This window comes from Dendropsophus ebraccatus, chromosome 6 (genome assembly GCF_027789765.1).
Source record: "Dendropsophus ebraccatus isolate aDenEbr1 chromosome 6, aDenEbr1.pat, whole genome shotgun sequence".
Classification (NCBI taxonomy): domain Eukaryota; kingdom Metazoa; phylum Chordata; class Amphibia; order Anura; family Hylidae; genus Dendropsophus; species Dendropsophus ebraccatus.
In genome coordinates, this window is record NC_091459.1 from 119,509,562 (window position 1) to 119,537,537 (window position 27,976).

Genomic DNA, 27,976 nt, shown 5'->3' on the forward strand with positions numbered 1-27,976 from the left:
TATTCTTGTATATAGGGGGCAGTATTATAGTAGATATATTCTTGTACATAGAGGGCAGTAATATAGTAGTTATATTCTTGTATATAGGAGCAATATTATAGTAGTTATATTCTTGTATATAAGAGAAGTATTATAGTAGTTATATCCTTGTATGTAGGTGGCAGTATTACAGTAGTTATATTCTTGTATATAGGGAGCAGTATTATAGTGGTTATATTCTTGTATATAGGACCAGTATTATAGTAGTTATATTCTTGTATATAGGATCAGTATTTTAGTGGTTATATTCTTGTATATAGGAGCAGTATTATAGTAGTTATATTCTTGTATATAGGAGCAGTATTATAGTAGTTATATTCTTGTTTATAGGAGGCAGTATTATAGTAGTTATATTCTTGTATATAGGAGCAGTATTGTTGTTATATTCTTGTACATTAGAGTATTATATGTTATATTCTTATATATGTGTGGTTTTCACCTATGAAGGGCAGGATTACTTGTTCACTTACGGGTGCTGGTCACCTGTATCTATTGATTGACATTATACTAGTTATATTCTTGTATGTAAGAGCAGTTTAATAGGAGTTATGCTGATTGTAATTTTTTCTTACCTCTACACTTTGTCTTCATATTTAAGCTTTTTATAGACATATACTATTATCTGCATTTATCACTCCTTATGTCCGATGACTCCACAGTCCGGCTGCGGATGTTGTGCAGATTATCACATCTCAGGATATGTGTCAGTTCTGTCAGGGGAGGCACCATGTGGATGTAATGCATATTTCAATTGACCGTGAAAATATTTATCAGGTCACCTATCCCCGGTGGGTTCCGTGTGTCCGGGCGGTGTGACAGCTGCTCAATTGGTGGCTTATAGGCCAAGTTTAGCCATTCATTAAACTTTAACACTCAGCCGCTTTACATCTGGGGCCGGGGGACCGTCATATTTGTGCTGATCTTCACTTGTGACTTTCAGACGTGTTTTTATTTAGAAAGTGATTATTACTAATGGGAATTCAAGGATTATTATAACTGCGGTCATTATGGTTAAATGAGCTCAGGCATGGAGGACGGAGACACCTTACTGGCCAAATGCCCTCTGTGCTGTACCTGTTTATTGTTGACCTCTAACCTTGTCTGGAGATGTTCTTTGATGACAGGTTACATAAAGATTGTTATAAACATAGATATCAAGCTTCGTCTATTATTAAAGAAACTTAAAGGGATTGTCCACACTTGGCCATTTCCCAATATATATTTTTTGTTCTAAAAAAGATAGTAAGATATTAGTAAATGAAGTCATTTTACTACTGTTCATGTTTTCCTTCTGATACAAACTGTCTGCTCTGTTGTCTTCATAACCCAACTTCCTGTCTGGTGAACATCCTGTAATGAACTTCCTGTTCCTGTTTTACACTCTAGCTGTGAGTTCAACCAACTCTTCCTTTAGTTGAGCTTCTGTGTGTCTAATATGTGGGGTTATAATCGAGAAGGTGTAACAGGAAAAAGACAAACATGGCTGAATTTCCAGCTCGAGTGTTCAACAGGAAGTCTATTACAGGATGTACACCAGACAGGAAGTTGGGCTACACAGTATCGATCAAAAGACGAATAAAATCATAAAATACCATAGAAAGGTGGTAATATAATCCTATTTATTCATATACTTTAATTTATTTGTTAAAAATAGATGTTATCATCTGGAAAAAATCCTCTAAGAATTATTTTTTAGAATGTAAAAAAAAAATTATTGTACTTTGAGTTATAGTGTTTCTTGGTCATTCTGAGGGACCCTTGACTCTTAAGTTCTAATGTGAAATTAAAACGAGGGTATTCTGTGTGAAGTTAAAATGTTCCAGCGTAGACCTATTGTTTTTCTGGGGGAATTTATGGTATTGCAGGGTAAATGTATGGCGTTTATAGTGGTGTGAAGTTGGATGTCCAGATGGTCCTATGGTATTCCAGGGTATGGTTGTGGTGAATGGTCTATGGGCTGGAGTTTTATGGTGTTTTTCTGTGTACAGTTATAGTACTGGGCTGGAGTGCAGGTGTTTGTATGTGGAGTTATGGTGATCTCAGCTAGAGTTATGGTGTTTCTGGGTGGAGTAATATGGACGCATGGTGTTCTTATTTCAAGGGTTGGTGTTTATGGGTCAATTTATGGAAGATCAGGGCAGAGTTATCATTCTTCTCTGTGAAACTATGGGATTTCTGGGTGAATATGTGGCTTTCCAAGTTGGATTTCACGGCTTATGTGTAGAGTTGTGATTTTCCAGGTTGGAATTACTGTGTTTATATGTGGATTCGGGATGGTGATTTGTATGTGGAGATTCTTGGTGGTGTTATAGTGGTCTTAAAGGGGGTTATCCAAGATTAGAAAAGCACAACTTTAGTCTTGCTAAAACAGTGCCACCCCTGTCCTCAGGTTCCGTTTAGTATTAGCCTATATTAAAGTAGATGGTTGGTGTTTTTGGCTCAATTTATGGAGGGTCGGGGTAGATTGGAAATATATGCGGAGCTATGGTGTTTTTTGGTGCATATGTGCTTCTGTGTGACATTGTAGTTGGAATAACTATGGTGGTGATTCATGTGTGGAGGTTCTTGGTGGTATTATAGGGTTATTAGGTGGACTTATGGTTTCCAGGGGCATTTACAGAGTCCCAGTGTGGATTTATAGCCCTTCTGTCTGGAGTTATGGCACATCAGGCTGAGGCTTTAGCCTCTCTAGGAGGTGTTGGACGTACAGTATTGTTCATCGTAAGCCGGTTATTTTGGATACTGTTGTTTTTTTAGGCATTTATGTCAGTTTCACACAAGCTATGGGAATCATAAAGCGATTCTCTTAGTGTTAGAATTTACCACATACATTATCTAATGAACTCCCCGAAGAAATAATAACATTCCGGACAGGATGCAGAACATCTCATCATAACTTTACTTACTGTCATAGGATTTATTGTGCATGAAAAATTCTCCAAATTAAGAGCTTGTGAGATGTCGTCCCAGAATCCCCGAATATCAGATCTGCAAAAAAATTATAATAAAAAAAAATGCTTGCACAACTATCTCTCTGATAGTTGGAGGAATAAATCACAGTGACTTATCTGTATTTTGAGGGAGAACAACCATGATGACCCACCTGGACTATCTGTACCGCCACCCACAGAAAGGGGAAAAGTAACCCAGGGTATACAGCTAGTATGTATAGGTGCTGGTGTGGAGTCCCAATGATGTAAAAATTTAACAGCTTTACTGTAGTCTCTTGATAGTACAAAACATTTTGGCAGCAAATAGATAAATCTTTGTACAGACTTTAGTGCTTAAACTCGTTTGTGCTGATAGGGTGATACAAGCTCTAGCCGTGGTTATCTGGGTGAAGCTAAGCTTCCGAGCCTTTCTGGTTACCTACAGGCTATGTTCACACAACGTTTTTTTCAGCTCCGTTTAAAATTACGTCCGTTATTTTGAGTCTAAAATAACGGACGTTTTTCGAAGCCTGGAATCCCCTTAGTGCAATGACAGGTGTTTGCACATTATTTTAGTTTGGGGTTACTAATTGGCCTTTGGATGTGGCTTAATTGAAAAATCAATTGAATTTAATAGTAAAAACGGAGAAAGAACGGTGACAAAAGAAGAACTGTGTCTGAACAACTAATAAAAAACGTTCGCTATTTGTAAAAAATGTCTGAAAATAATGTTCATGTTCATTATTTTGAGGTCCGCGCCAAAAACGTCAGTTTTTCAATGCATTGTGTGCATAGGACATCCGTCTTCCCAATGACTTAAATTGCTACAAAAAACTATGTTTTTTTAAATAGCGAAATCAGACATTTTTTCTCCATTTTTGACGTTGTGTGAACATAGCCACACTGTGAGATGGGACACATAGACCCTGTGGTAGCTTTGTCCTATCCAGGCTAGTTACTCTTGTGTATCAGGATACTGCCCTCACTTTTTAGACTGGTTCACGGCGTGGGCTAGGATGATCCCAGACTCCTCTCCCTTTGTAGTGTCTAGCACTGCATAATAGATATAGTAGGAATACTGAAAGAACTGAGTGTCTCTGGTTGCTTTGGCATACACTTGCCTTAACCAACTCACTCAACACACTAAACTGAACTGAACTTGTCCCGCACAAGGCTTGGCTACAGCAGGGACGTCTGCTCTTTGTGTCCTTCTCTCATGAGAATCTGGGTAGAACTGACGCTACAATTCTCCAACCAAGTAAATTCTCACATGGACTATGTAAGGGACCCTGTGAGTGTTGGAAAGGAATGTTTGCAAGAAAAATTGATAGGTTAGAAAGAGCGAGCATCTCCCATAGGTCAATAAGAGCACATGGCACACATAAAACAGTAACCCTTTGTTGGCTTCAGCTGTGCAATACATAAGAGCTCACATATAAAATACTGACATCTTGTGGTAAAACTCTAAAATACCTTCATCACCACTTAACCTGGAATAAGGAGCTTTTGCGACAGGTGTACATGAAAAATAACATGAAATAAATCTTCTAGACACAGTCATTGGTAAAATATGAGTAAGGAAGACCCCATTAGGCAGACTGAAAAAGTATATGGGGGTATCTAAAACAGTCTATGCTCCACTGTAGCCCCTTAAGCTAACACACTAGTACTTTGCTTCTCCATTGAGGGGTACACATTGGTTGCCTCCCAGGGGATAAAGTACTTAGTATAATATAGTACTTATCCGAGCTTCAGTGTCCACTGTGTGGTGCAGGTCCGTCTGTCTCAGTATCTCCATTTTTCTTACTCGCCCAGAATGGACGAGACATGATGTCCTGAGAATTTTCTGTTTGGAGGGGCATGTGTAACCCAAACAATACCAGGCACTGAGGCCCAACTAATGGAATTAGGGAGATACAGTGCTCCTCAGCCTCCTGACTCTAAGCTAGACTGAGCAGGGTTTCCTCCCCCTGGGGTAAGAGATGCTGGGCTAGAGCAGGCTCCACCCACTATGTATAATGTGCCTATAGATTACAAGTAAATGGGCTCCCTTACCTATAGCCAGCACAATGCGATATAAATGTATAACAGGCACATATAAGTAGTGCAAAACAAGATTATTATGCATAAACCATGAAAACACTGTAATAATAGTCTTACAACCAACATTTCCATTTCGCAGAAACATGAAGTAGGACACTGCACAGTACCTAGCTGTGGTTACTGCCCTGAGAATATACTGTAGGAGAGGGATCCCAGTGTAAGAGGTAGAAAAGTGAGGGAAAGCACCTGCACCTGTGATTGGTTAAACAACAACATGTGACACATAACAGTTAACCCATAACTTTCCTTCAGCTGTGCTCTATGCAAAACATATAATAAATAAGACAGTGACACCAAGTGGGGAAAATACATATGACATCTCCTTCATCCCCTTTAGTGCGATACCTAACAGAGACACTTTACCCAGGTGGTATAAACACTTAGTGGCCCACCCGTACCGGGACACTAAACAGATGTTACAGAGGACATAGGTCACCTGCTGATTTGTTTGCTAGAACAGGAGGACTTTCTATTTTTTTAGTCTTCCAGAAGACTGAGTGTAAAACTAGGCATCTCCTATAGTGCGATCCCGAAACAACAGGCACTCACAAATAACCTGCAGTGACCTTCCTACCTGCAGTGACCTCCCTACCTGTAGGTTGTTCTTCATTTGTAGGAACCTGTGTGCCCTACAGGTGATGACATTTTCTTCCAGGGTGCAGCTCCTCACCGCTATCATCACCTCCTCTATGACATGATAGATAGACTCCCCTGTGTATCTCTATAACAGTCCATCTATCACACTCTCTCTATAGACCCTGCAGTGTAGATGAAAAACTGTTCTCTTCTGTACGACAAATCTAAGCTGTTCATCAAATGGCCGATCAGGGACAGAGAGGCTCGGCCGTGATGAGGGTCTGTTTACAAATGTTTCTAGTTCAGTCTTTGTGGACCAACGACCAATTCCTGTGTTGGTAAATAATATTGTCTTTTTTGTGAGCAAGAATGTTATGACCTGTAAATATAAGTGTGTCCCCTATGTATTTTATATTGCCCCTAATGTAATATATCATGGCTGTATATACACCTACACAATGAGTCCTCTCTATAGTAGAACATGTAGGCTCCGTAGAAAATGCTAATGAGCGCACAAGATGTTTCCTCTAGGTGGCGCTGTTCTTTATTCTGCTTTACTCTCTGCACAGCACACCATGTGGTCATTCCTGGAACTGCAAATGGATATAAATGTAGAATATTATCAGCATTCCCTCCTAATGACATAAAAATGTAAAACCAACATAAAGTAAAAATAGAAAATTTCAGGAGGACATAAAAGAACAGCTCAGGGAGCCGCCAGCAGCCGCAGCGACCTGTCCTCCCACTGTATCCAGAGAACAATGCAGGAGACAAGTCCTTTATACACATCCAGAGGCGATGACAAACTGGGGGTGGTTAAGATAGGAATGTTTATTAAAAGGAGAGATCTACTGTATCTGCTGGAGTGTCACTTTACTTCAACTCTGAGAATGAGATGAGCTGAAAACTCAAATTTAATGTTACTTTTGTATTGTTTCACACTATTATTACTATTAGAGATGAGTTATCTGTTACCTGGTGGACAAGTAGAGAGAAATCTGATTTGATGCACTCCAAAAGCCAATCAAGAGTGCTCCATGCATGGATTGACTGAATGATTAAGAAGGCGTGTCCTTACAAGGAAGGAGGGGCGTGTCTTCCTTCCCGCTAGGCGGCGCTGCACTGTTATTTATTAGCCTGGTAGAGCAACAGTACAGTCTTAGCAGCTGGACATCGGTTTACACATTAATTCTGAAAAATTCAATCTTCCCTTCTGAGGCACCATTCCTGTCCTCAGTGGGTGTGGGGTTTAGTAGAAAATTTCCATTGAAGTGAATTGAGTTGTAATACCCCACACGACCTGAGGACAGTGATGGTGCTGTTTTTGCAAAGGTAGCTGTTTTTTCTAATCTTGGACATGGGCATGGAATAAAGATAAGTAAATAAAAAAATAGCCATATCCTACGATATCTACACCCTATTTCTGTATGGTAGATGGTAAAACTGATGGATATTCTATTTGTGTGGTTTCGACCCCTCTTTCTACTAAAGTTAGTTAAAGGGATTGTCCAATGTGGATAAGCATTATTAGTTTCGAGGGTTCTTGGTGACACACAATGATCAGATGTAATCTGGGGAGCAATCTGACCACAGGTGTATGATTTTTTTTTTACAGCACCCCCACAGGAAGAATTAAGTATTACAATACAGTGATACCTTGGTTTAAGAGTAACTTTGTTTAAGAGCATTTTGCAAGAAGAGCTCACAGTTTTTCAAAATTGTAACTTGGTTTAAGAGCATTGCTTTGGTTTAAGAGCTCCCTGTACAGGGTGAGAGGGGGAGCGGGAGGGGCATGGTCTGCCTAGAAGGGTCTATAGCTCTGCACCCTGACCCAGGAAGTCTCCCTAACCCTCCAAATCATAGCAGATCCACTTTCCTACTTTATGCTTTCTGCAGTCTCTGTCAGCCCATCCTCTCCATTCTTGCTATAATGTGCCTACACGTAGCTATACACACTGCTGCTATAATGTGCCTACACTTACATTCAGCTATACACACTGCTGCTATAATGTGCCTGCACTTACACTCAGCCATTCACACTGCTGTATAGAAAGTTTCTGGCACTGTCCTCCTGCACAGCTCTGTGATTCTCACTTCCTGATTGGTCCATGCTGAACCCCTGTTATACTGTCCACACAGACCTCTGACAGCAGCCCTGCTTCTCTATTCTAGCCTGTTGTACTACTCTACTGCATTATGGGGATCTGCAGTTCCTTCCTGTATCTACAAACTGCTGCTGTGTTATGAGGTTTATGCAGTTACTGTACATTATACGCCACATGCTGATTTCTATACCGTACAGTAACTTATACTATGACATATTCAGCTGTTTCTCATTTGTTTCATCTGCTCTACATGTTATTCAGAATAAAAAATTATTATTTTTGAGGTGGGGAACCAATTGTCTGCATTTTAGTGATTTCTTATGGAAAAATTTGCTTTGGTTTAAGAGTGGATTTGGATTACAAGCACGGTCCCGGAATGAATTATGCTTGTAATCCAAGGCACCTTTATATATAGTATCAAATAGAGTCAATAGACAATGTGTGTTATATATGGTTCCTCATTGTACTGGACTGCCAGTAAATCAAAGGGACCTTAAATCAATGGCTTCTGTCCATGGTCAGTTTGGGAATGGTCTCCATGGACATTAAAAATAACTCAATATGAAAGTTTTTATTATTTTTGGCAATATGTGGCCTCCATGTTATCCTGTTATTGTAACCCTATAAGTAATGGGGGATGGGGGCATAGTCCATAAACAATGTCTTCTGATCCTGTGATGTATTTTGTCTCCTTGCAGCATTATGTATGGAGAGGACGCGCTCTCACGCTGAGGAACGTCTATTCAAGAACCTGTTCAGTGGATATAATCGATGGTCAAGGCCGGTACCAAATACCTCAGATGTCGTCATTGTCAAGTTTGGCTTATCCATCGCCCAGCTCATAGATGTGGTAAGACTACACCCAGTCACACTCATCTCCATTCACCTAAATGGCCTGAGCTAGTCACACTCAAATGGAAAATACTGGGATGGGTTCTATTGTCACCAGTGTCCCCTTACTCTGCTGGTTAGTGGGGGTCGTGGGGAAGGATCCACTATCAACATTAAGAGAAGAGGCCATCAGTGTAATAATATCCTGGAAAACCCTTTAAGGGTATGTTCAAAGCCCTTGCCTCTCTTACAGCCTACTGGATCATCATAGCTGTGCCTGCCCACATCATCAGTGATGTCATCAGCTGTGCCTGCCCACATCATCAGTGATGTCATCAGCTGTGCCTGCCCACATCATCAGTGATGTCATCAGCTGTGCCTGCCCACATCATCAGTGATGTCATTAGCTGTTCCTGCCTACATTGTCAGTGATGTCATCAGCTGTGCCTGCCTACATTGTTAGTGCTGTCATCAGCTGTGCCTGCCCACATCATCAGTTATGTCATCACCTGTGCCCGCCCACATCATCAGTGATGTCATCAGCTGTGCCTGCCCACATCATCAGTGATGTCATTAGCTGTTCCTGCCTACATTGTCAGTGATGTCATCAGCTGTGCCTGCCTACCTTGTTAGTGCTGTCATCAGCTGTGCCTGCCCACATCATCAGTGATGTCATCACCTGTGCCCGCCCACATAATCAGTGATGTCATCAGCTGTGCCTGCCCACATCATCAGTGATGTCATTAGCTGTTCCTGCCTACATTGTCAGTGATGTCATCAGCTGTGCCTGCCTACATTGTTAGTGATGTCATCAGCTGTGCCTGCACACATCATCAGTGATGTCATCAGCTGTGCCCGCCCACATCATCAGTGATGTCATCAGCTGTGCCTGCCCACATCATCATCAGTAAATTCATTGCTGTGTCCGCCCATTCGCTTTTAGGCCTCAGCACAGTCACATCATCAGTGCACAATCTTATGGTATTCCCCTTTAATATCCTGTTCAGCTGACAGCTATTGCTTCATACACGTGCATGCTAGATTTGGGTGATTGTGCACGTTTTCAGTAGGTAGTGAGATGTGAATTGCTGCCAGACATCTCATCTCCGGGGAGAATGAAAGAATCGGATATTTATCTTTGTAGACCCCCATACACAAGATACCTGACCCATCCCACCAGAATGACTTGAGATGACTTCTCTGTAATGTGAGAGTATACTGTAACATGGCAGCCATTGAAATGAATGGCTAGTTCTACCATAGATACTTAGCGGCTCTCTAGTTGGGCTAATTGAGGGCACCCCAATAATAGTATATTAGAAATGAGTACTGTCTTTTTAAGAGGAGTAAATACCATGGCTCATCCTCCTCTTCTCCATAGAAACCCTTGAAGTATTTGATGACCGGGCTCCTGTCTGCACAATTACGCGCCTCATCCCCCGGGATGCGCTATGTACATGACATTAGACAGAATGTTATATTATAAAGCAGCGGGGCCCGGGCTGTGATGTAAACTGGATATCAGCCATTGTAAATCTTCAATAGGAGTTGCCATAGCAACCGAGTCTAACAGATTGAGGAACCCATTGTTGTCGCCGGATACATTTCTATCATGTTTTTATCATCGCTCGTACATCGGCGGCTGGGAACCTTAGTGCTGACGGGGCGCTGGATTATCGGATTTTCTGGATGTTTGGGAGTGTAGAGGCTTTGTCCACCTTCACCACAATTTTTTCTGTTTATGGCTTTCATGCATCTGGCCCTCAGGCCCGGCTTGGTTATAAACTCCAACAGGAACTCTTTCTTTGACTGTGTCCCTCTCTCCACCATCCACTAAAGAAGACTCAAAAGACCCCCCGCCCCACCAGGAACCAAGGGACCTAAATAGGGATAACCGGGACTAGCCTCCCATTGCCAGAAAGAAAGAGGTGCCAGAGTGGGATAGGTAGAGAAGTGTGAGGGACCCAAGCTAGTGATTGGGCAACATAAAGAGGTGGTGACCCATCATCCCGGAGTGTGACACCTGACAGAGATACCTTTTTACAGGTGGAATACAGACTTAGTGGTACACCTGTTCTGAAATGCTACACCAGTGAGGCAAGGGGTCCCTCCTAGTATTACCACCTCTCTTCTGGGGCCCAACAGCAGTACCAGTATCACAATACCAATATATTATTGCCATTTAAGACCATATATCAGTCACCATATAACAGTACCATCCATATCAGAGACCATATAATAGTACTAACCATATCAGTAACCATATGACAGTACCAGCCATATTAGTGACCATATAACAGTACCATCCATATCAGTGACCATATAATAGTACCAACCATATCAGTGACCATATAATAGTACCATCCATATCAGTGACCATATAACAGTACCAGCTATATTAGTATCCATATAACAGTACCAGCCATATCAGTGACTTCTCCCAGCTCTGGACTGCGCAGTGACTTCTCCCAGTTTCCCAGGACTGGATCCAGCTTTTCCAGGCACCTGGAGCTGCACGGAACGGAGTTCAAAGGCAGCCGGCTGATAAGCCCACTGCCACTGCTGATATAACAAGGTTTTTAGCTTTGTTAATACTGTAAATTTGCTCATCTCTTATCAGTGACCATAAAGCAGTACCAGCCAGAACGCTCTCTACAGTGGTCCAGTTGGGCCCTGGCCTTCTGCCAGGTCCCCAGTCTTATTGTGCAGTCTAGAAGCAGACCTAGGCACATGCAACCTACAATTTCTTTTCAAGTAACTCCACTCAACACTATGCAGTGTTAAGCTTTCACTAGAGAGGACAAGTCAGAGATCATTTCAACCCACGCCGTGGACAAGAAGGGACACAGTGCAGGACAGTATCCATATAGAAAGTAAAAGAAACTGATCCGGATAGAGCAAAATTGCTAGAAGCCTATGAATTCTATTTTGCAGCACTGGAATAAGCAGGGAACCCTCAGCATTCCGCTCATCCCAGCTAACAAGGTCCAGGGCTTGTGTCACCCACTAGGACGGGTCCCCCGACACTGGTAGGGCAACAGGTGGTGCAGAAAACAAAGAGTCAAAACATGGGCACAAGTATTCTCTCTCTCTCTTCTCAAGTATTCTTCTATTTCTACCTCCTACATCCCAGCAGAGCACAGTACTACTTGGTTTGGGACACTCACGACATCCTCCTCTCTGCTCTTCTGATTCTCTACTCTTACCTCTCAGCACGCAAACCCAGTCAGCAAGACTGTACCACTCTCTATACTCTCACCACAGATCTGGATCCTAAACTATCAAGTGTCTTGTCAAGTAGTAAAGTATTCTATCAATGCAAAGCTGCATAATCTACTGCATACATGTATTTTTAGAGTAAACCAGATTTTATTTATTATAAAGAGACTCTGTGATTCCTTGTCAAGCACTGACACAGTACACACACACTCCTTGGGTCATCTCCCCTTTCTGTGGGTGGCAGTGCCAATAGTCCAGGTGGGTCACTATTCCACTCCGGACCACCGTGATAAGTACCCAAGGGACCCCGCAACAACCCAGCAGGACACTGTCCACAGGGGACAGTATAACCGGCCCTTTAAAATAAAAGCAGGTGTGCCACCATACCTGTGTGCCCAGCCGGCACTGGCGTCATGACATAACATCACTGGGCCCGGCTATATTTTAGCCAACCACCATAGAACTGGCGTCACACTTCATCACCTAGCAAGTGACCGGCTGTACCTCCTCCATACCACCATGGGAGGTCACCATATATGTACATGTCTATATAACAGTACCAGCCATATCAGTGACCATATAACAGTACCAGTTATGTACATGTCTATATAACAGTAGCAGCCATAAGAGGGACCATATAACAGTAGCAGCCATAAGAGTGACCATATAACAGTACCAACTATGTACATGTTTATATAACAGTACAATCCATATTAGTGACCATATAACAACACTAACATATCATTGACCATATCATGATGATCATATATCACTGTCATTATATAACTATATAACAGTACGGTCCATATCACTGACTACATGATGATACCAGCTATATCCCTGTGGCCATATAACAGTACCGACCTTATTAGATCTATATCCACTATAGTCAGCTAGCCTTTAATACAGCAAACCTATAGTTCTACAGTGATCATATAGCCAACCATATCCCAGCACACCTTCTCCTCCCCTCATTCTTATTGTTCTCATCACGGAGGCCTATACTTGTAATCCTGACACCGAGCTCTGGCTCCATCCTATTACCCATACATTAAGTCAACCCCTAGCGCTCCACATTGGAGGTGCCGTGCCTTTAAGTGCCTCTGCTACAAATGATTTAAGTGCTGAATCTGTGAATTCGCCATCAGCATTAACATAAAACACATCCCACACAGCTCAATACACGTGTAATCTATCAATTACCGGCCTGAGCCGCCGCTGTCACATATGGTTAAGGAAAAGGAGGAAAAGTGGGCACTGCCGAGCGTCAATGGCATTAACATTGACCTTGATCAGGGACTGGAACAAAACCAATGCACCGGATTTATATGATCTCACTATAAGAACATATGCAAACAACCGGCGGTTAACCCATCCTGCAATAAAACATAGATAACATACAGTATGTACGTACATAATCTCTGTGTATAAACGTAATGCAATGGTCATGTGACAGGTAAGTATAGAAGAAAAGTGGATGATTTCATATTCTACAAATAAAATTAAAAAAAAAAAACAGAATATTTCTTAACCCCTTAACGACAAAGGGCTGCATGTAGCCCGGGACCGCAGCTATTAGCAGGCACGGTCCGATCGCCGTGCCCGCTAATCAGGTAATCAGATGCAGCTGTCAAAGCTGACAGCTGCATCAGATTACCGGATACAGCCGTTCCCTGGTGTCTAGTGGCGGAGATCACCCCCCCGGGACGTTGTCCGGGACGACCCCGGGACGTTGCAATCTCCGTATCTTCAGCCGGCCGGGGTCTCCGCCAAGATGGCGCTGATCCGGGCTCGGCACTTGTTTGTTTTCGGCTGCAGCAGCCGAAAGCAAACGAGTGCCCATCTCATGGATCTATGCTGTATAAGTATACAGCAAAGATCTCAATGAGAGATCAGAGTGTATATACTAGAAGTCCCCCAGGGGGGCTTCTAGTATAAGTGTAAAAAAATAAAATAAATTATTGTTATTAGTAAAAAGCCCCCTCCCCTAATAAAAGTCTGAATCACCCCCATTTTCACACAGTTATAAATAAAAATAAATAAATAAACATGTTTGTTATTGCCGCGTGCGTAATCGCCCAAACTATTAATTAATCACATTCCTGATCTCGCACGGTAAATGGCATCAGCGCAAAAAAATCCCAAAGTGCAAAATTGCGCATTTTTGGTCACATCAAATCCAGAAAAATTGTAATAAAAAGCGATCCAAACTTCGCATATGCATACGCATATACACCTGACACAGCCCCATAGACCAAAGGATAAAAGCGCTATAAGCCTGGGAATGGAGCGATTTTAAGGAACATATATTTGTTAACAGAGGTTTGAATTTTTTCCAGGCCATCAGATAAAAGAAAAGTTATACATGTTATATATCCTTTTAATCGTAACAACTTGAGGAACATATATAACAAGTCAGTTTTACCCCAGGGCGATTAAGGTAAAAACAAATACCCCCCAAATAAACAAAATGCGTTTTTTTTTTTGTTTTTTTTTCCAATTTCACCATACATTTATTTTTTTCTGGTTTCACAGTGTACTTTATGAAAAAATTCAGCCTGTCATTGCAAAGTACAATTAGTGGCACAAAAAATAAGGGCTCATGTGGGTTTCTAGGTGGAAAAATGTAAGTGCTATGGCCTTTTAAGCACAAGGAGGAAAATAGAAAGCGCAAAAAAATCGAAATTGGCTCTGTCCTTAAGGGGTTAAAGGGAACAAGTCACATTAAAACTGCAGTCCAATCTGTGGACACCTTGTTATAGAGCAGGAGGAGCTGCGCAGATAGATATATAGTGTTGTGGTAAAATATGCAGTATAACTTGTTTTTTATTCAGTTAAACCTCTGCTCCTTCTGGTCTTAGGAGTCTAGTGGGCGGTCCTACAAGGTGATTGGCAGCCCTCCCTGTACAAGTTTACAATCAGCCAATCATTGATTAGGACCGCCCACTGGATTCCTAAATCCAGAAGGAACAGAGGTTTAAGTGAATAAATGATTAGTTACACAGATTAAATTCATATAACACTATATTTCAGTCCGCTCAGCTCCTCCTCCTCTATAACATGTTGCCCTCAGATTGGATAGCATTTTCATTGTGACACATTCCCTTTTAAAACAGAACTTAAAGGTGTACTCTGGTGAAAATGTTTTTCTTTCAAATCAGCTGGTGTACAGATTTGTAGGTTTTATTTTAAAAAAAAAATCTTGTCTTCCAGTACTTATCAGCTGCTATATGTCCTGCAGGAAGTATTCTTTCCACTTTGACACAGCGCTCTCTGCTGCCTCCTCTGTCTATGGCAGGAACTGTCAACTGTAGCAAATCCCCATAGAAAACCTCTCCTGTTCTGGACAGTTCCTCACATGGACAGAGGTGGCAGCAGAGAGCGCTGTGTCAGACTGGAAAGAATACACCACTTCCTGCAGGACATACAGCAGCTGATAAGTACTTGAAGACTAGAGATTTTTAAATATAAGTAATTTACATATTTATAACATTTTCTGCCACCAGCTGATTTGAAATAAAAATAATTGCCAGAGTTCCCCTTTAAATATAAAAGCAATAGATTTCCATTGTCTCCCAATCTTCAGTATTTTGCACAACAATGAATCAGCTTGGGCATTATATATACTATTATAATCCTCCCCGCGGAGCCTCATCATTTATAAAGCGCGGCTCCATCTTCTATATCAGCCCTGTACCCATCACTTACGGAAATCAAATCAGAACAATTCATATGCATAGGCCAGATACACGGACTATAACTCTCCTCAGTGACTGATAGAGTCCCTGCTGGTTGTATTATGTCTGGCTGCCAATTACAGACATCACCAATCACACCATATATATAGTATATACTGTATATATATACACTCCAGCTCTGCCTTACTAAACCACCTGTTGCTGGGCCCCCCTCATTATTTGTCGGCCCCGCAGAGTTAGTCGCTGACTGTCTGTAATGCCTCCATATACATTAATGAACCAATAAATAATAACCTGATACTAATACGATGGCGGTACGCTCGGCTGGAGCCGGAGCACAAATCAACAGATATTGAAGCCCCCATAACGGTATTTTTCTTTCATTTTGAGCCTATAAATATTAATATGTTTCCTCTGCCGCCTTTAGGATGCTACACTTTATTGCTGGCGCCAGCCGTACCCACTGGGGTAATGAGATCTTTGGTGAAAATCCTCGATATTGCAGACGAGTCACTTCTCGCTTGTGCCCAGCTGAGGCCATTTATGTGTCGTTCTTCCAGTTTTCTGCTCCGGTGACTGATAAAGCTTTGATTTAGTTGCATCGGGGGGGACGTAGTCTACTCATGTGGTTTATTTCTAGGCCTGTGACACAACGTGACGACAGGGATACATCCCCCGTAGCGTCTGTTATGATCGCCATTGATAAGTGACACATATGTGTTCCCTGATAAGTAATCCGGACTTTCTTTTTATTTGCTTGCAGGATGAGAAAAACCAGATGATGACGACCAACGTGTGGCTGAAACAGGTAGGGAGAGATGCCGAGGGATGAAATAAAGTTCTGTGCACTTTTTGCCTTAGGCTATGTTCACACACCGTATATTTTCGTAAAACCACGGCCGTTGTACAACGGTCGTGATTTATACGGAGATATATGTCCATTGCTGCCTAGGAATCCCAGCCGGAGTGTATACACATAGTATACGCTCCGGCCAGGATCTCTTGCGATGACGCAAACAACTGACATGTCAGTTGAATACCGGGCCACAGAAAACCCTGTCAGTGCACACTGTGGAGCAAGCGGATCCGGCCGCACGCTTCATAGTGTGCTGTTGGGAGTTCTGATGTGGAAGCGCACGGATGCGCCCGCATCAGAACACTGCGGCCAAAAAGATCATCTGGCTGGTCACGGAACGGCCGGTCTCTTATAGCATGTGAACATGGCCTTAAATGGAATATAGCATTAACACAGCCCTACTAAAAAAGATATGGGCCAAAATGTTATATGCAAATTTGCTAGCTTAGTGCACTGAAGGCGGTCCTAGTGCCCTCCAATCTGCCACCTTCTCTATTGCTGCTTCATACATTTTCATGATGATTCAAGTTTGTAGTGACATCACAACTTAATCATCATGAAAGTTAATGGGGTGGTGTCATCAGACCCCCACCAGTGCACAAAACACATACACTCACTGGCCACTTTATTAGGTACACCATGCTAGTAACGGGTTGGACCCTCTTTTGCCTTCAGAACTGCCTCAATTCTTCGTGGCATAGATACAACAAGGTGCTGGAAGCATTCCTCAGAGATTTTGGTCCATATTGACATGATGGCATCACACAGTTGTTGCAGATTTGTCGGCTGCACATCCATGATGCGAATCTCCCGTTCCACCACATCCCAAAGATGCTCTATTGGATTGAGATCTGGTGACTGTGGAGGCCATTTGAGTACAGTGAACTCATTGTCATGTTCAAGAAACCAGTCTGAGATGATTCTAGCTTTATGACATGGCGCATTATCCTGCTGAAAGTAGCCATCAGATGTTGGGTACATTGTGGTCATAAAGGGATGGACATGGTCAGCAACAATACTCAGGTAGGCTGTGGCGTTGCAACGATGCTCAATTGGTACCAAGGGGCCCAAAGAGTGCCAAGAAAATATTCCCCACACCATGACACCACCACCACCAGCCTGAACCGTTGATACAAGGCAGGATGGATCCATGCTTTCATGTTGTTGACGCCAAATTCTGACCCTACCATCCGAATGTCGCAGCAGAAATCGAGACTCACCAGACCAGGCAACGTTTTTCCAATCTTCTACTGTCCAATTTCGATGAGCTTGTGCAAATTGTAGCCTCAGTTTCCTGTTCTTAGCTGAAAGGAGTGGCACCTGGTGTGGTCTTCTGCTGCTGTAGCCCATCTGCCTCAAAGTTGGACGTACTGTGCGTTCAGAGATGCTCTTCTGCCTACCTTGGTTGTAACGGTTGGCTATTTGAGTCACTGTTGCCTTTCTATCAGCTCGAACCAGTCTGCCCATTCTCCTCTGACCTCTGGCATCAACAAGGCATTTCCGCCCACAGAACTGCCGCTCACTGGATGTTTTTTCTTTTTCGGACCATTCTCTGTAAACCCTAGAGATGGTTGTGCGTGAAAATCCCAGTAGATCAGCAGTTTCTGAAATACTCAGACCAGCCCTTCTGGCACCAACAACCATGCCATGTTCAAAGGCACTCAAATCACCTTTCTTCCCCATACTGATGCTCGGTTTGAACTGCAGGAGATTGTCTTGACCATGTCTACATGCCTAAATGCACTGAGTTGCCGCCATGTGATTGGCTGATTAGAAATTAAGTGGTAACGTGCAGTTGGACAGGTGTACCTAATAAAGTGGCCAGTGAGTGTAATATAGTAGTTATATTCTTGTATATAGGAGCAGTATTATAGTAGTTATATTCTTGTACATAGGAGCAGTATTATAGTATTTATATTCTTGTATATAGGAGCAGTATTATAGTAGTTATATTCTTGTATATAGGAGCAGTATTATAGTAGTTATATGCACAAGCCAAAAAGACAGAAATGGCTGCACATCGCACCCATGGCTGACACGAAAGCTTATTCAGCTACATTTAAAACCAACATCAGAAGTTAGTATATAATTTGGCCAAACCATATTGCCTCATGTACCACGTGTAGGTCTTCTGATACACACGAGTCCCTAACCAAAAAAAATCACTGTGCCGGTCAGCGACCACAATCCCTGCAAAACGTGCGCAAGCAGAGAAGGGAGGCCACAGAATGGCCCTGAAACCCCATTGTCACAGGACCAGACCCTAAAGGGCCCCCCCGAACCCCGCAAGCGCCACCGGCGGAAAAAGTGGACGCCAAGCAACACAAGTGTAAACAAGCTCTTACCTCTCTCCATTCCTCTGCAGGAAGAATGGGAGAATACTGGGAGATCCTCCCCTTATGTACACAGGTGCTTCCTGCTAATTTGGATCACATGGGTCTTACACAGCACGAGTGCTAGCCACAATGAAAAAAGGGACAGAATACATAACATATGCACAAGCCAAAAAGACAGAAATGGCTGCACATCGCACCCATGGCTGACACGAAAGCTTATTCAGCTACATTTAAAACCAACATCAGAAGTTAGTATATAATTTGGCCAAACCATATTGCCTCATGTACCACGTGCAGGTCTTCTGATACACAAGTCCCTAACCAAAAAACATCACTGTGCCGGTCAGCGACCACAATCCCCGCAAAGCGTGCGCAAGCAGAGAAGGGGGGCCATGGAATGGCCCTGCAACCCCATTGTCACAGGACCAGACCCTGAAGGGCCCCCCAGACCCCGCAGGCGCCACCGGCGGAAAAAGTGGACGCCAAGCAACACAAGTGTAAACAAGCTCTTACCTCTCTCCATTCCTCTGCAGGTAGAATGGGAGAATACTAGGAGATTATAGTAGTTATATTCTTGTATATAGGAGCAGTATTATAGTAGTTATATTATTGTATATAGGAGCAGTATTATAGTAGTTATATTCGTGTATATAGGAGCAGTATTATAGTAGTTATATTCTTGTATATAGGAGCAGTATTATAATAGTTATTGGAGAGAAAGGAACGGCTGCACATCCCATCTATGGCTGATACTAATGCCGCTAGGCCTATATTAAAAATCAACACCAGAGTGTCTGTATATGAATTGATCAAGCCATATTGCCCCGTGTACCACCGCGCAGGTCCTCTGGTCCACACGGGTCCCTACGCTAACTCCACACCGTGTCGGTCAGCGACCGCCAACCCCGCAAAGCGTGCACGTGCAGGGAAGGGAGGCCAAGGAACGGCCCTGCAACCCCAATGTCACAGGACCAGACCCAAAAAGCCCCACCAAAACCCAGCCAGCACCACCGGCGGGGAAGGCTGCCCCCAAACGACACAAGTATGGATATGGTATTACACTTACCATTGCTGCTCTCACAGAATGGGGAAGACATAAGGTCCAGACATGTGAGCACAGACATATCCTGCTAATTTTGGTCATGTGGGTCTTATGAAGGAGTGCGAGCTGTTCAGAGAGGGAGAACATTAAAACACGGAAACTGGAGAGAAAGGAACGGCTGCACATCCCATCTATGGCTGATACTAATGCCGCTAGGCCTATATTAAAAATCAACACCAGAGTGTCTTTATATGAATTGATCAAGCCATATTACCCCCGTGTACCACCATACACCATACATGGGGCAGTATGGCTTGATCAATTCATACACAAAATTCTGATGTGTTTTTTATTTAAGCCTAGCGGCACTAGTATCAGCCATAGGTGTGAGGTGCAGCACTCTGTTTCTTCCCTGAACCGCATTTTGTTTCTCTCTTTTCTCCGTGTTTTGCACTCCTCCTGGTGAGACCCACATGACCGCAATTAGCAGGAGACACCTGAGTGCACATGGTTTTAATCCCTCCTGTTTTTTCCCATTCTGTTTGCTGCAGCTATGGTGAGTGTAATTCCTTATCCAGACTTGTGCTGCTTGGGGGCGACCTTCTCCGCCGGCGGTGCTGGCCGGGTTCTGGTGTGGTGTTTTTGGGTCTGGTCCTGTGGCATGGGGGTCGCAGGGCCGTCCCATGGCCCCTGTTCCCTGACTGTGCACGCCTGCGGGGTTGGTGGCCACTGACTGGCACGGTGTGGACTTAGTGTAGGGACCCATGTGTATCAGATACCGGCACGAGGTACATGGGGCAGTATGGCTTGATCAATTCATACACAAAATTCTGATGTGTTTTTTATTTAAGCCTAGCGGCACTAGTATCAGCCATAGGTGTGAGGTGCAGCACTCTGTTTCTTCCCTGAACCGCATTTTGTTTCTCTCTTTTCTCCGTGTTTTGCACTCCTCCTGGTGAGACCCACATGACCGCAATTAGCAGGAGACACCTGAGTGCACATGGTTTTAATCCCTCCTGTTTTTTCCCATTCTGTTTGCTGCAGCTATGGTGAGTGTAATTCCTTATCCAGACTTGTGCTGCTTGGGGGCGACCTTCTCCGCCGGCGGTGCTGGCCGGGTTCTGGTGTGGTGTTTTTGGGTCTGGTCCTGTGGCATGGGGGTCGCAGGGCCGTCCCATGGCCCCTGTTCCCTGACTGTGCACGCCTGCGGGGTTGGTGGCCACTGACTGGCACGGTGTGGACTTAGTGTAGGGACCCATGTGTATCAGATACCGGCACGAGGTACATGGGGCAGTATGGCTTGATCAATTCATACACAAAATTCTGATGTGTTTTTTATTTAAGCCTAGCGGCACTAGTATCAGCCATAGGTGTGAGGTGCAGCACTCTGTTTCTTCCCTGAACCGCATTTTGTTTCTCTCTTTTCTCCGTGTTTTGCACTCCTCCTGGTGAGACCCACATGACCGCAATTAGCAGGAGACACCTGAGTGCACATGGTTTTAATCCCTCCTGTTTTTTCCCATTCTGTTTGCTGCAGCTATGGTGAGTGTAATTCCTTATCCAGACTTGTGCTGCTTGGGGGCGACCTTCTCCGCCGGCGGTGCTGGCCGACTTCTGGTGTGGTGTTTTTGGGTCTGGTCCTGTGGCATGGGGGTCGCAGGGCCGTCCCATGGCCCCCGTTCCCTGACTGTGCACGCCTGCGGGGTTGGTGGCCACTGACTGGCACGGTGTGGACTTAATGTAGGGACCCATGTGTATCAGATACCGGCACGAGGTACATGGGGCAGTATGGCTTGATCAATTCATACACAAAATTCTGATGTGTTTTTTATTCAGCCTAGCGGCACTAGTATCAGCCATAGGTGTGAGGTGCAGCACTCTGTTTCTTCCCTGAACCGTATTATAATAGTTATATTCTTGTATATAAGGAGCAGTATTATAGTAGTTATATTCTTGTATATAGGGGCAGTATTATAGTAGTTATATTCTTGTATATAGGAGCAGTATTATAGTAGTTATATTCTTGTATATAGAGGGCAGTATTATAGTAGTTATATTCTTGTACATACGGAGCAGAGTTATAGAAGGCCAGAATTGTGCTCACATCTGTTGTCACTTTCTTTTCCCTCTCCACTTGATTTAGGTTATGAATTTCAGAAATGTTCTTGTCTTCTCTATAGTCATTGTCACTGCTTGTTTGATGTCAGTAATAATGATGTTTGGCACTTCCTAATAAAGGGAAGATTAGGAATCCTGAGACATCAGTTTTCATGTTACATTTGGCACTGTGATATTAATAGGATGTGGAATATAAATAGATACTGTATATCCTGTGACTCACATCAGTGGGGATGTAATTCTTCCCATTCGGTGTTACGTGAGGTTAATTGTGCATCTGTTCACTTCTTGTTTGTTTCTTATTGTTTAATTTGTGATCACAGTCATTGGATGGGATTAACTATATTGCAGCCAGTACCCTGTGGTTGAATACAATATGTTTTAGGCCCAGGCACTGGAGTAATAGTAGGAGGGCACTAGAATGTATTATGTATATTATATTATAAAAAACTTGTAATGTGTCATTTTTGTCTATACAGCTAGTTTTTCTATACAACTCTACCAGAGTAATGTAGTCAAGGAGCCATGGCTAGAACATAACGTTTTCAGGCAGGATAGAGTCACTTATGTATGTACGTTTTGTTCATAAATATAATAAAAGTATTGATGTTCCATAGGAATGGAATGACTACAAACTGCGATGGAATCCAGCAGACTACGACAACGTCACCTCCATAAGAGTCCCATCAGAGATGATCTGGATCCCGGATATTGTCCTGTATAACAAGTAAGTCAACTATGAGCTCCTGGGCCTATCCAAAAGACTTTAACAGGGCCTACCATGTACCAGTTAGTAACAGGGCCTACCGTGTATCAGTTAGTAACAGGGCCTACCATGTACCGGTTAATAACAGGGCCTATCATGTACCAGTTAGTAACAGGCTCTACCATGTACCAGTTAGTAATAGGGCCTACCGTGTACCAGTTAGTAACAGGGCCTACCATGTACCAGTTAGTAACAAGGCGTACCATGTACCAGTTAGTAACGAGGCGTACCATGTACCAGTTAGTAACAAGGCGTACCATGTACCAGTTAGTAACAGGGCCTACCGTGTACCAGTTAGTAACAGGGCCTACCATGTACCAGTTAGTAACAAGGCCTACCATGTACCAGTTAGTAACAGGGCCTACCATGTACCAGTTAGTAACAGGGCCTACCATGTACCAGTTAGCAACAGGGCCTACCATGTACCGGTTAATAACAGGGCCTACCATGTACCAGTTAGTAACAGGGCCTACCATGTACCAGTTAGTAACAGGGCCTACCATGTACCGGTTAGTAACAGGCCCTACCATGTACCAGTTAGTAACGGGGCCTACCATGTACCAGTTAGTAACAGAGCCTACCATGTACCAGTTAGTAACAGAGCCTACCATGTACCAGTTAGTAACAGGGCCTACCATGTACCAGTTAGTAACAAGGCCTACCATGTACCGGTTAGTAACAGGGCCTACCATGTACCAGTTAGTAATAGGGCCTACCATGTACCAGTTAGTAACAGGGCCTACCATGTACCGGTTAGCAACAGGGCCTACCATGTACCGGTTAGCAACAGGGCCTACCATGTACCGGTTAGCAACAGGGCCTACCATGTACCGGTTAATAACAGGACCTACCATGTACCAGTTAGTAACAGGGCCTACCATGTACCAGTTAGTAACAGGGTCTACCATGTACCGGTTAGCAACAGGGCCTACCATGTACCGGTTAATAACAGGGCCTACCATGTACCAGTTAGTAACAGGGCCTACCATGTACCAGTTAGTAACGGGGCCTACCATGTACCAGTTAGTAACAGGGCCTACCATGTACCAGTTAGCAACAGGGCCCACCATGTACCAGTTAGTAACAAGGCCTACCATGTACCGGTTAGTAACAGGGCCTACCATGTACCAGTTAGTAACAGGGCCTACCATGTATGGGTTAGTAACAGGGCCTACCATGTACCAGTTAGCAACAGGGCCCACCATGTACCAGTTAGTAACAGGGCCTACCATGTACCAGTTAGTAACAAGCCCTACCATGTACCAGTTAGTAACAGGGCCTACCATGTACCAGTTAGTAACAAGGTCTACCATGTACCAGTTAGCAACAGGGCGTACCATGTACCAGTTATAATACTTGTGGTTTCTTATATTTTTGCAGGGGGGCTGCACCGGTGGGTAAGGTGGTCTGTGGTGTGGACCTGTAGTTCCCCCAGGGCCAACCCCAAATACTGCTGTCCGGTGATATGAATCTTGATGATAGTGTTGTGCAGGTGGACCAGACAACAGGGAGACAAGGAGGAAGGCAGTGTAACAATAACTTCTTTACTAAAAAACTTGCAGGCATTTTTACAGTCCAGTTGCTAACAGTTCTTAATACTGGCGTCCTTGACCAGGTTACTGTGCTTTGTGGAGAGTGGTGGTGTGTGGAGAGATGATCTGCCTCAGACCTTGGTCTGTCACTACGTGTGGGACGCTGGTGAGCACTGTTATCCTGTGGACTTCTCCCCCAATGGTGCTTGAGTTTTTTCCCTCCCTGTCAGCTAGGGAGCTTTCTGCTTAGTGTATCTAGGCCGGGCCTTAGGCCATAACTTGCAGGTCCTAGAAGTATCCAGGGGTCCTAATAAATCTCCCCCCTCCCCCCCGAATTCAGAAAAAGGCGGTACAGAGGCCTAAGGCCCCCTTCACGCGTCCGGAAAATCTGCCTGGATTTCCAGACCCATAGGCTTACATTAGTGACGGACACCCTTCAGGATTTTTCCTGAATGGTTCCGTTTGGAAAGTAGGTCAGGATTTTTTAGATCCTGTCCTATTTTCATCCGGAATACCTCCACAGACACCCCGATAGAACTCTATGGGAGCGCTGGATATCCGGACGCTTTCCTGATACACGTCAGGAAAGCGCCCGGAATTCCCCCTTCTGGACCCACCGGACCTCACTCACCCACTGGACCCAGTACTGCATTCTCCATCCTGGGGCCCCCTTTCCCCCAGCAGCGGCGCGGTGATCCTGCGTCCTGCCGCCCTACCCCCCACAGGGATCCTGCGTCCTGCCGCCCCACCCCCAATAGGGATCCTGCGTCCTGCCGCCCCACACTCCACGGGGATCCTGCTTCCTTCCGCCCCCCTCTGGAGATTCCCCGACCCGCCACCCCACCTGGGGATCCTCTGTTCTGCTGCACCCCCTCCAGGAATCCCCCGACCCTGCGCGAATGCTCCCTCCTGTAGCACCCACCGCCGCCTTCGGAGATCCCCCGACCCACCGTGCCCCTTAGGGATCCTGAATTCTGCCACCCTACCCCCCCTCCGGGGATCCCCCAAACACTGATACACAGTGACTTCAGCTTGATAAGGTATCTTATACTGTGGAGACAGGATCTGGTCTGAGAGCTGAGAAAGAATACAGTCCTGCTGACTGAGTTGCGTACTGAGAGGTAGAAGTAGTTCAGAGGAGTAGAGAGGAGGATGTCAAGAGAGTGCCAACCCAAAGAAGTACTGTGCTCTGCCGGAACTTGAGAAGTAGAATAAGTAAAATACTTGAGAGTAGAGAGAATACTTGTGGTCGTGTTTTGACTCTTTGGTCTTTGCACCATCTATTGCCCACCAGTGTCGGGCGACCCGTCCTAGAGGGTGACGCAAGCCCCAGACCTTGTTACCTGGGATGGCGCAGAGTGGTCAGAATTTTCTGATGACACCCGCGCTGAGTGGGTGAAAAGAGAGTGCAAGGAAAAGAGAAGGATAGAGATAGACAGAAAAGAAAAAGAGCTCTCATTGGTGCACAGATCACAGAACAGATAACTCTTTAGACACCACAGCAGTGCAATACTTAGGCATACAAAACTTAAGCAATACTTCACCAACACTAACACTTTAAAGTACAGGCTTTTGCAAGAGGTGTAAGACAGCCAACACCTGTGGTGGGACACCATAATAGTTTATGTGATTTTAGGTTAAAAATTAGGGAGGGATCTAGGGAGAGATTAGGGTCAGTTCTTGTTATTCATCACCTGTTTCATTCCTATCATCATCATTTGTCATTCATTCACCACCTTTCGGTTCCTGTCATGTGTCAGTGACTTTGCATTTTTCCTCTTAACTTCCAGTATTTATTAGAGCTTTGTATGTATTGCTTTGTGATTGCCTACTTATCATACAATTCAGCCCTGCAGGTGGTATCTGAGTACCAAGAGCCACAATCAGGACCCAGGCATGGTGAAGGCTTTAGGTGACGTCCATCTCTACCATCTAGTCTAGTGACTGGCCAGCATTGATACATCATTTGAACACCTACTGTAGGGGGTTTATGAAGCTGGACTCACTTTGTCCCACTGACTGACTTAGACCGACGGAATTAATGGGAATCAGGAGATGATCAAACCAAAAAGTTTGATCAGTATTGCCACCTGCTGGGGTATCAGGAGACATTTGACATGCATGATGTGAATGTGGTGGTAAAGGTCCTTAGATAGTAGTCTTTTCCTCTTCCAGCACTACTCACCCCTGTAAGAAGCACTGGATGAGTGTTTCTCCTTTACGCCCATTACATACACAAGATGTTGCTGTATCTTTTTTTTTTTTTTTTTTCTAGGTTGAGGAGGAATGAATTGCTTTCATCTATCGAATGTCACATTAATTTAGTAGTTTAATGAGTTGAGATCACAGAGAGCAGCCGTGACGCCTGTCAATTACCGTCAGTGCTGCCGCTTGCATAACAAAGCAATTATCCTGCCCGGCTCGCCATAGACTCAGCAGACGTAATAATCCATCATGGCACATTTGTGGTGAGGGCGCGGATGGCCAGGGTATCAGAGGAAGCAGCTTATCAATCAGCTGGCATTGTGTCATCCGGAGCTATTGCTGTAGTGTCTGCTGCCCACATCATTAATATTCTGCACTGAAGAGGAGCCAATAGACTTCACAGGGAATTTACTTTTACATTTACATTAATAGAATGCACCTGGGAGGGGGCAAATACTTTCCCCCAGTGTTGTAAACAATGGTATCATGCTCTAAGCACCTGGATCCCTGTACAAAACCTTTAACAGGCCCCATGACCACTACATGACATTTTTAATACTGGTATCTGTTCACCAACAACCCCCCCCCCTCCCAAAGTGCCACCACCCCGGCAGCACTGCCACCCCCACAGTACTGCCTCCCACACCCACAGTACTGCCACCTCCACAGTACCACAGTACCACCACTCCACAGTACTGCCACCTCCACAGTACCTCCCCACCCACAGTACTGCCACTCCCACAGTACCACCACTCCGCAGTAATGCCACCTTCACAGTACCTCCACACCCGCAGTACTGCCACACCCACAGTACCGTCACCCCCACAGTACAGATACCCTTGCAGTACTGCCACCCCCACATTACTGCAACCCCCACACTACAGCTACCCACACAGTACCACTACTCCTGTAGTACTCCACCCACTAAACCACCACTCACACAGTACCTCCAACCTCCCAGTACTGCCACACAACAGTTCCACCATCCCTACAGTACGGATACCCCTGCAGTGCTGCCACCCCCACACTACTGCCATCCTAACTGTAGGACCACCACCTTTGGTGTACCGCCACCCTTGCAGTACCAGCGCCCCGCAGTACCGCCACCTCCAGCAGTACCATCACCCCTGCACAAACACGTATTTTTCAGTCAATGAGATTGCACTTATTTACCTAAAGTGTACAAAACTCATACACTATGAGATTTATGAAAGGGTGTAAATATACACCTGGTGTAAACTGCCCACAGCAACCAATCACAGCTCCTCTTATATTTTACCAGAGCTGAAAGCTGAGCTGTGATTGGTTGCTGTTGGCAGTTTACACCAGGTGTATATTTACACCCTTTTATAAATCTCCCCCTATGAGTAAACAAGGGTGTTGCTAAGTATATTAGATGCCCTAAATCACTCCTCCAAGAAGTTCCCCAATCATCCTTAAATTTCTGCACTCTTTTAGTGCCTCCTCGATGCTTATGAATGTGCTTGGAAATATGACTTCAAAGCTTTTAACCTTATATAGTAAGTTCAGTACAGGAAACGAGGGGGTGGAACACTCTCTTGAATCTTCATCATGCTCCTCCCCTGAGGATCTGCCGTACTATAACATTGTGTTTTTTCC

At 44.2% G+C, this 27,976-nt stretch overlaps 1 protein-coding gene across 7 annotated transcripts in view; it reads left to right on the plus strand.

The window, feature by feature from the left end:
* Positions 1 to 27,976, plus strand: part of CHRNA2 (cholinergic receptor nicotinic alpha 2 subunit) — a 50,586-nt gene that overhangs the window by 15,105 nt on the left and 7,505 nt on the right. The window contains exons 3-5 of one of the 7 annotated variants that reach the window (XM_069975750.1): positions 8,452 to 8,603; positions 16,265 to 16,309; positions 22,471 to 22,580. In XM_069975750.1, coding sequence (XP_069831851.1) covers positions 8,452 to 8,603; positions 16,265 to 16,309; positions 22,471 to 22,580 — 307 coding nt within the window. The other 6 variants (XM_069975751.1, XM_069975753.1, XM_069975755.1 and 3 more) reach the window with 6 other exon arrangements.